At 44.9% G+C, this 9,378-nt stretch overlaps 3 protein-coding genes across 6 annotated transcripts; all 3 read right to left on the bottom strand.

Annotated features, from left to right (window-relative positions):
* Positions 1-372: 372 nt before the first annotated feature.
* Positions 373-2,894, bottom strand: LOC108053395. 2 transcript variants are annotated; one of them, XM_017136034.2, is made up of 3 exons: positions 1,904-2,894; positions 1,688-1,809; positions 373-1,657 (listed from the first exon to the last, which is right to left on the bottom strand). In XM_017136034.2, exons 1-3 carry the CDS (start codon positions 2,892-2,894, stop codon positions 569-571), a joined length of 2,202 nt encoding a protein of 733 aa, XP_016991523.2. In that variant the 3' UTR covers positions 373-568. The 2 variants fall into 2 exon arrangements, with proteins under 2 accessions (XP_016991523.2, XP_016991522.2); XM_017136033.2 differs by having other exon boundaries at positions 373-1,809.
* Positions 2,895-2,916: 22 nt separating this feature from the next.
* LOC108053394 (serine/arginine repetitive matrix protein 1) lies at positions 2,917-6,317 on the bottom strand. 2 transcript variants are annotated; one of them, XM_017136031.2, is made up of 4 exons: positions 4,550-6,317; positions 3,843-4,056; positions 3,540-3,778; positions 3,205-3,360 (listed from the first exon to the last, which is right to left on the bottom strand). In XM_017136031.2, the coding sequence occupies exons 1-4, from the start codon at positions 6,164-6,166 to the stop codon at positions 3,331-3,333; spliced, it is 2,100 nt and encodes a 699-aa protein (XP_016991520.1). In that variant the 5' UTR covers positions 6,167-6,317; the 3' UTR covers positions 3,205-3,330. The 2 variants fall into 2 exon arrangements, with proteins under 2 accessions (XP_016991519.1, XP_016991520.1); XM_017136030.2 differs by having other exon boundaries at positions 2,917-3,778.
* Positions 6,318-6,348: 31 nt separating this feature from the next.
* Positions 6,349-9,103, bottom strand: LOC108053396 (protein naked cuticle). 2 transcript variants are annotated; one of them, XM_044461840.1, is made up of 2 exons: positions 7,047-9,102; positions 6,349-6,888 (listed from the first exon to the last, which is right to left on the bottom strand). In XM_044461840.1, the coding sequence occupies exons 1-2, from the start codon at positions 8,912-8,914 to the stop codon at positions 6,528-6,530; spliced, it is 2,229 nt and encodes a 742-aa protein (XP_044317775.1). In that variant the 5' UTR covers positions 8,915-9,102; the 3' UTR covers positions 6,349-6,527. The 2 variants fall into 2 exon arrangements, with proteins under 2 accessions (XP_044317775.1, XP_044317776.1); XM_044461841.1 differs by having other exon boundaries at positions 6,719-6,883; positions 7,047-9,103.
* Between the last annotated feature and the right edge of the window lie 275 nt (positions 9,104-9,378).

Genomic DNA, 9,378 nt, shown 5'->3' with positions numbered 1-9,378 from the left:
TCCGACGAAAAACGGAAGTCGGAAGCCGGAAGATCCGGAAATTAGTAGGAAATTTGCTGGTTTGTTGCAAACGAGAAAAACAGACGGATTATAATATGAGTAACTGTGTGCGAAGACAGATAAATATATTGTGCTTAAAGAAAACTAATAAGTATCGATAATACAAAGGACCAAAGCTATTTAGAAGAATACGTCAAATTTAATCAGTTCTTTCATAGACAAGTGGGTATAAATAGGGTGTAAGTTCAATTGGTTTTAACAGTAAAATATATTAATATTTTATATACGATAATAAGATATGGAATCGTACTGGAATTATCCGAATACTAACCGTTTTCAGAACCAAAACGTCCCATTAAAAACGTATGACCATTTTGGGGTTGATTATTAACTGGTTTATTGCATATGTGAAATACTGAATAAAAAAGAGGGACACTTAAGAATTTTGGGAACTAAAACTATAAGCCACTTCGCGACTGGGCGAACTTATGCACTATATCGATCGAAGGATAACCCCATGGGTCTTCGATACTCTACAATGCATAATTTTCGGAGACGCGGCTGGAGCTCAGAGCCACTTTTTAGGGGGCCTTGGACGTGGTGGACTGCTGCTCTTTTTGCGGCAGGGAAAATGGGGCAGATCCTTCGCATTGGCCATGTCCACATAGGGTTTTTGGTGCAGCGTAACTCCGGCGGCGGTGCGAACCAGACTCCGTCGGAAATTGGTTCCCGCCAGGAGGTAGTTCACCGGAAACTGCAACATTCCGGGTCGATAGTGGGCAATGGGACTGAGGCCCAGAAGGGCGCTCTTGCCGCCGCCCTCATTGCGATCCTTGGTGGGCCCACAGGCCGCACATCCTGTGGCTGGCTCCGAACTGTTGCCCTTCGGGCACTCACTTGCCCCCACTTCCTGCCACTGGCGACCTTCGCCGCCCTGGTTGCACTGCTGGCAGCGGGTGTGCCGCGGACCGTGTAGATTTTTCTGGCTGCGATTTCGACCATCGCCACCACCTTTCGACTTCGGATTGGAGCAGGGTCCTCGGCAGTGGCCCTTGCAGCCCTTTCCACAATTATGCGGTGGTCGGGAACAAGGTCCGTTGCAGTCGTACTTGCAGCGATGTTCCTGGCAGTTGGGCAGAAAGAATGGGCTCTTCTCTTCGGGTTGGACATTGATTCTGGACTGGGTTTTAAGAAAAACCATGCTGGGTTCGTTGTGAACCGAAGTGGCTGGATTTAGTACATGTTTCGAGGACACCACGCTGTAGAGGGAGGTAGCCTTGGAAAACGGCGAAGGTGCCGCACTAAGTTGGGCTTTGCTCGCCACTCTAGTCACCGGAAGACTTTCCCCTTTTGAACTAATCAGTTTCTTAACAGGAGAAGCTATAGCCGGTTCTGTGCTCATCCTTCTTTTAGGTTTCTTCTTGTTTTTCTTAACCTTTTTCTCTGCATCTTTTGCCTTGCCGTCCTTATCGTTATCATTTTTGGCATTATGATTGCAGATGAAGATCTCTAATGCCTGGGCAATCAGCATGGCCAGCTTTTCCCTGGACTCGAATCCTTTGCGGCAGAACTCGCAGTTGCAGGTGCAACTATGAGCTTGGCCGAAGTGCTGACCCTGACCCTGACCTTGACCCTGGCCCTGACCTTGACCCTGACCTTGTTCGTTCATCTGACCTTGTTCGTTCATCTGACCTTGTTCGTTCATCTGACCATTGCCCCAAGGTCCTTGTTTCTTGTGGAGATCATCATCACAAGAACAGTTGTAACTGTGGTACGAACAGCAATTCTGGTATCTATCGTCTTCATATCCTGAAATATTTAATTAAATAATTATAAATTAATTAATTTAATTTAATATTATAATTTAATCTTATGATTGTATTGGGGATTGATTAAAACTTACCATCTCTGGTGTAGGAATCCATGGACCAAGGACTCATATCGTATCCGTAATCGCACCTATCCTCCCTTTCCGGTTCGTACCACTTGCGATTGAGGTCCAGGAACTCGTAGTCTATATACCCGCTTAGTGGTTGGTTACGATAGTTATTCGGGTAATTGTTGTATTCAGGGTGCTGTGTTTCCGTCGGCATATGCATTTGACCTCCTCCGCGATTTATAGCAGTTGTTAGCTGATCGATCAGGGCATGATTGTTGCAATCCTGCAGGACAATGATGTTGAAGGGCTGGTCACCCTGCTGCTGTTGGTTACCATAATGAGGACCACTACCATTTAACTGGTGCCATTGACCAGGTGGCTGGGGCTGTTGTGGATGTGGATGGTTATATGGCAGTGGATGTGGCGGAGGCTGTTGCTGAACCGGTTGATGCATACATGGTTGACATGCCGTCTGTTGACATTGTCCCTTGCATTGCACGTAATAATTGTCCACGGCCGCCTGGATCTTTTGATTGCAAATCGGACAAATGCTTTGACCTGCTTGATGGATTTCCTCATGTCCGCAAAGTTGGCAAACTGGAGCTGTGCCTCCCATTCCACGATATGAGACAGGGTCAGGGGCAAATCTCGATGATTTTGACTTTAGTGGCACCTCCTCTGTTAGGCTCTCCTGGGATCCCATTCGCGATTTCCCCTGACTCGTAATATCACACTGACCTGAGCAGTGCGTATTCCTTTTCGCACATTTGCATTTCTTATTGCATGGCTGCACCGTATAATCCTGACACCGATCGCAGTTCTTCAGGATGTACATACTCTCTGGCGCATTCTGGCTGCCAGGACACGGACTTTGTGGAACAGGACGTGGCTTTTTACATACATCATTGCGACTATCTTGCGAAAAATCGGTTTGGCTCTCGCGACCCGTCTCATTTCTTGACTGCTCCGAGCTCCGGCAGTGGCCCATAATTTTGTTGTTAACGAAATGTTTCATTTTAAAAGGTTTCGATTCGGACATGAGACTCGTGGCCTATTTTTTTGACTCCAATGGCTTGGCGGACTTACTCCGCTTCTTGCTGCGCCCGAAAATCTGTCGCCAGCTCCAGGTTCCCAGGCTGTCATGTCCAGTCACAAAGGGATCTCCAAATACCCAAGCATGCAATTGGCTTAATCTATTGTACTTTACGGGTAAGACGATACCCGGAGTTCTAGGCGGTTTAGGCTGCTCATTGGTTTTCTCGCCTCTTTGGTGAATGGGATTCAGGCGAGTCTGAGGCGATTCCCGTGAGCAACGCACTTTCAGGAAACTACCTCTGTAGAAGGGATTCACATCGGTGCCCAAGTAGGAAGCTGCCTTTCGATTGGACTGCGGATCGAGTAACGCAGGTTCTAAATAAGCCGGTGATATACGTGGGGGATCTGGATCAGTCCTATTGGAGATAGCTGGACCAGATTGAGATCTATAGGAAGATGAGGGTAGTTCAGGCTTAGATCTATAAGAATGTGGATCAGGTTGAGATCTATGGGAATGTGCTGGTTCTGGTTGTGATCTATAAGAATGTGCTTGTGGCGAGTGTTCCCTAGATTGGAGAGAACCTCTTTGAGAGTCATGATGACGTGAAGAACCAGGAACATTTACTATTGGCGATAAAGCTCTAGTCCTTTGCTGAGAAAGGGATGCGGGATTTGATTCCCTTTCGCTCTGCCTTCTTTCCGACTTTTGCACCAAGTTTTCAGGAGGAGAACGCATTTGGAAATGCTGTGGAGCAGCTGATCTTTCTCGGTGCTGACCAGGTTGACTAGAACGCTCCTGGCTCACATATGAATGACCTGCTCTGCTCTGGCTCCTTGTATGGATTGGACTGGTAACATTTTGACCTGAAGAAAACGATTGTCTGATTCCCTTAAGAAATAACTTCATGGTAAGCAAGCATATACTTACCCTGTCTGTAGCTTCTTGATGGCGCCACCTGAGTGCCTCCAGGAATCACTGCCTTAGCTCTTCTTTTCAGACTCGTAGCAATAGTGCCCGTCATGTAGTGAGAGTTCCTGCCGCCCTGACAACGCTTCTTGCAGCAAATGGTCAGCTCGTATCTAGTTTTGGGTACCTTCCTAGGTCGACATCGGCCCAGCGTCTTGTAGATGATGCGGTTGCTCTATTTAAAAAAAAAAGTGAGTTTGACAAAATTTTAAACAGTGCAATGCGAGTAATATATACAGTTTTTGTAGAAAACTACCAACTCAAAAAAAATTAAAAACTTGAATGCAGGTTTATAGAGAATAAAACCACAAGTCTTAAGAGGTAGGCCACTTTGGAATCGGTTTAAATTTGGTAAAGTTATGGACTCTAGAAGCCGAATTTTGGGTCACCCTATTACAAGACATCGGGAACTTAGAAATAACTAACATGAAAATGAGTCAAAAAATTAATCAACATTAAAATGACAAATTTGAAAACAGATTTTTAGAGAATCAAACCGCAAGTCTTTATAGATATGCCACTTTGAGATCGGCTTACATTTGGTAAAGTTATGGACCCTGGAATTCTAATTGTGGTAACTTAAAAATAACTAACATGAGAATAATAATAATAATATTAATAAAGTTTATAAATATATGGTCATATTAAACTATATTGTCTAATCTTACGCTGGTAACATCCGGTATAGAAATGTTAGGCATCATGGGTAGTAGTCCGCACGTGGGGCAGCATTTCTGTGCCACCGATGTGACACATCTCTTGACCAATGCACTTTTCTTACTTTGGGCCTTTATCTTGTTGCACTTCGGGCAGAGTTTTCGACAGGACGCACATCTCCCATTCTCTGGGCAATTGAAACGGTAGCTCTTTACTGGCTTCTCCATCAGGGTTTCGTTGGAGCAGATTGGAGGTCCTCTTCGAGAGCTACTACGCTTTTCCGCTTTGGGTTTTCTGCAGCTTCGTGGTTTTTGCTGGACACACTCTGGACTGTAACTTGCCTGTGGCAAACCATCGCAGCTCGAACGAGATTGAACCAAAGGATTTCTAAGGACCTCTGTCGCAGAATGACTTCGCTCTACGTAATCGGTGGGTTCTCCATCGGAATATCGATAGGAGTCCCTTTCATCGCAGGCACTGCATCTCCTCTTGCTGCCTCTTTTTGTGGAATTCATTGACCTTGATCTGGGCGCGGGTTTTCTGCAAGTGGGTGGTGGTGACGTAGCAGCAAGACACTTTCGCTTTGGTGCAGGTGGAGGAGGAGTTGCCTGAATGTGGGACCGAGCATGGCAGCGAATAGGGCAAGTTTGAGCTGAGGGAGTAGGTTTTCTCTGGTAATAATTTTTATCTGTCTGATTTTTCCTCTGAACTCGCTTTCCTGGCGAGGATTCAGGCAAGCAGCAACATTCTGATTCCTTTCGCTCCAACCGATTGGTCCTCTGAACTAGCTGCCTTCCTGGCGGAGAATCCGACTCACAGCAGCATATCGAAGTCTTTCTCTGCAATCGGTTAGTTCTCTGAACTGGCTGTCTTCCTGGCAAGGAATCCGAATCACAGCTGCATTCGGACGCCTTTCTCTCCAACCGATTACTCCTGTGGGATTCTGCTGGATATTCTTCATATTGCGGTCTGTCTAGGGCAGGATTCTTCTTGGGACTGTGCTGGAACTCCCTGTATTCCATGTAGTGCGAGGAGGGTGTTCGGTAAGCCCGTTTGCCTGGCGATGGATCGCAACCACAATCACTTGCACTGCGATCCTTGGAATGAGCTTGAGTCCTGCCCTGCGGCACATAACCTTGATACCCTTGTGGTGCATAATATTGCTGGGGTGGGCTATTGTCATAATAACCCGTCTGGCATGGTGCGGTTCCAGTTCGCTGGTAATCCTGGCTATTATATTGATTGGTATCCTGCTGTTGATTGTTCTGATTCTGATAATTGCGATATGGGCAGCTGGGAGCGCACTCGTCCTGATCTGGAATCTCGCCACTCCTCACAACCAGTGGGTTGCGTAGTAAATTTGACTGCTGATGGTACTTTCCATTCCCGCCAGAAACCCTCCTTCTCCTTTCGGGGACAAGGGTCAAGCCAACAAAAGTCGATCCAAAAACTGAGAACGATGAACTTCTGTGAAGCTTGGATCCCCTCTTCTGATCAAAGGAAATCACGTTGTTGTCGATATGTGCATCGATGGTTTCGGTGCATGTGCTCCTTCCATTTGTAGGATTCTCGATGATCAGGTAATTCTTCTTAATTAATTGAGCGGGCAAGCCAACTGAATAAGCCATTGAAGGGAAATTTGTGTTCTGGAAATTGTATTGAATACATCCGGTGTCCGATCTCTTGGCTCAGTTAGAAATCATCTGGTTACATTAAATAAATTTAGACAAACTTTTTTAATTACAAATGTATTTCTACAAAAAATATAGCTTAGGTATACCCCGACATACTTGTAATGATGACTTAAAACTCAAGGTTTAGGCTTTTATTTGAAATAGGAAAAAATCTCAGACTAAGAACGAAATTTTGGGAACAGCTCTGTTCCCCAAATAAATATGTTCTTGGTGGAATAAAGCTGTGCCTTAGAATTCGTCGATGATCTGAAATTGGCTTGTCTAGAGTTAGTTAACAAAATCATTTTTGGATGTCCTATATCTCAGAGCAGATTCGTTTAGCACCAGGAAGAGGCATTATGCGGCTATATGCCTTATTCAGAGCTTTGGCCGTCATCGGCAGATCCTCCCACAGTCGCCAGCTGTGTTTCTCGTCAAGAGCTGAGCTTAGTGATCTCTGGTTTCGCAACTTCAGTGTCAACTTGGTTGAGGAGCGGGAACGACATCGAGATGGGTTGCGAGTACGGTTCAAACGACTTTTGGACTTGGAGAAATCGGGCTTGGGCCAGTGGAGCGGTCTTCTCATTGGCAGCTGCGATTGCGTGCAAGGGTAGGGGATGGAAAGATTAACCAGGCGGGGGTTCAATCGCTTCCGATACCGTTTCCGGCGACCTAACCTGAGGTAAGGATTTAAGATGTTAGCTAATTAATTTTGTAGTACTTCAATATTTCATACATTAAATAGGGGTGGTACAGAAATCTTTAAAAGTTGTCTCAAACCTTTAGAGATTTCTGTTGCATCACTTATGACATGCACAATTATCAATTAACTGACCTGGGATGTTCTGCCTCATAAACATTGCAGCAGCGATTGGCGTACTCTTCTCCATGAATCCCTTTATCACTCGCCAATTTTGGTTCACTTTTCGAATGCTCAACTTTTGGTTTGGATGGATTTCCCTCTTCGTCCTCCTCATCGGAGGTAACCAACAAGTACACAGAGTACTGCTTTTGGCAACCTTCGGATCCAGATCCTGCCATTAAGCGACTCTTTGGCTCCTTATCGTCCTTTTCACTTTCCCTGGACTCGCACATGTGAGCCACTAGTTGCATGAGTGAATGCCACATGGGATTGCCCTCTAGTCCCTTGACTTTTTCGTTTCTTAACAGCTCATTGATGTTTAATTTTCTCGATCCCTTACTAGTTGCTGAGGTGGACGAAAGAACTTGCTTAGGTCCAGGTTTCAATATATCATCCAGAGTGTTTGTGGCTTTGTCGGTCAACGAGGTTCGACTTTGATATTGAGACTTTGACTGATCTTGTTCTTTGGTTAGGGTTACGGTGCTGCTATCGTTTCCTAAATCCAGTCTTCTGGCTTGACGATTCAGAAAGCGCTTCGAAGACGTCTTACCCTCTCGGTTGAGAAGCTCCGACTTTTCTGGGTTAGCTTGGAACTTATTTATGAAATCCTTTTTAATCTCATCTCTGGTTTCTTCGTAGGAAAAGCTCTTAGACCCACAACTCTGAACTTGCTTAGGAACCTGTGGCATATTTTGCTGCTTTGCTGGTTTTATTTCTGCATTTGCTGCTGTGTACATGGAAGATTCTGTATCTGAGGCCCAACTGCATCCTTCTATAAAGTGGTTGGCGAATTTCCCGAAATTAAAGCTTTTACTTTGATCCAGTTGCAGCTGGGTTTCCCGATGTAGATGCTGCTTCCTCAACTCCTGTTGGTGTTGCAAGAGATGTTGCTGCTGTTGTTTTTTTTTGTGTTGCACCTCTTCCCGTTCTTTCTGATCTTGCAAAGATTGATGCTGTTTCAGAAGGTCATGTTGGATTTGCAACTGCTGCAGTTTTTGGCGTTCTTTCTTCAGTATATTTTGTTTCATTCTTTTATTTGGCTTGGGTGGAATCTCGGGCTTGATTGGTTGAACTACTGGTTCTTGATACATGGAACGTGTGGCAGCTGTGCCTTTGATGGTCACTCGTTTGGATTTCAAGGGATCGGAGGCCTGCAAATCACTACCAAAGTTGTGACCAACTTCAAATCTTGACGACTTCTTCAAAATACTGGCAGGCACTGCTTTCTGTTGCTGTTGCATAAGAAATTGCTTGTGTTGCTGCTGCACTTGATATTGCTGCTGTTGCCATTGCATAGCACTCACCGTTGCCGGGTAATCGAATAAATTCCCCTGATTGAAATGCAAAGCTCCGTGATGTTGCTGCGGTGCGGTGGGTGCAACACCTAGTGCTGCTGCTGATGTTGCTGGTAAATTCCTTAAGCATTGGCTTTGACACGTGGCCAAAAAGCAACCTGGTTGTGGCAGGGCTGCCTTGGAAACGCCTTGTCTTAGGTAGGGTATATTTCCCGCGGTGCGATATATCTGCTGGAATTGCAGTTGCGGATGCTGCTGCAGCCCATAATTTGGTATGAAGCTCTGCAACGGAACTGCTTCTCTGGGCACTTTCATCAGCTGACGACGCAGACGACTCAATTTCCGGCTGCTGACCTCCGGTGGAGCCATTGCCGCCATTCGAGGCATGGCGCCTCCCAACTTGTTGCACACGGAGTGCCAATATTCCGGCATTGAGGCGACCAAGGGATTCCTGGCATATTGCTGTTGCTGCTGCTGCCACAACTGCTGATAGGCGTTCATCGAAGCCAGCTTGGCCGAATTCGTCGATACCCTTCTTCGAACCATTATGGAGTTTATTGTAGTTTATTTTGAAGGAGGATTAGTTTTTAAACTGATGACTTAGAAAGTTTCTTGCTTTTCTGCTGGATGATTTTTTTTGTTTTATCTGCGGCTTGTGGTTTCATTGAAAATTTTGAATGCACCTTGTGTGCCATATTTATTATGAGAAAAAATCTTTAACGAGCAAATCAAGGCCTGCCTGGAGGTATCAGTTCTAATCATCCGTACATAAAAGAATCACAGAATTGTAAATTATACTTAAGATTTTAAGAAATAAATACCATATGACCTTAAAATTGTGACTGTAATGTACATAATTAAAATATTGGATCTTATACTTATCATATTTTATTGCTTTAAGTTATTATATTTGCTTGCTTACTTACAGGTGGTTAAAAAGGTTGCCTTACAAATTAGTGCACTAGTCCCAAAAACAATATTCATCATATAAATACCTTTTTGATTTGATT

This window comes from Drosophila rhopaloa, unplaced genomic scaffold (genome assembly GCF_018152115.1).
Source record: "Drosophila rhopaloa isolate 14029-0021.01 unplaced genomic scaffold, ASM1815211v1 contig_115, whole genome shotgun sequence".
NCBI classification, from domain to species: Eukaryota; Metazoa; Arthropoda; class Insecta; order Diptera; family Drosophilidae; genus Drosophila; species Drosophila rhopaloa.
Note: the sequence above shows the minus strand (reverse complement) of the source record. Positions and strands in the feature narration are given on the sequence as shown.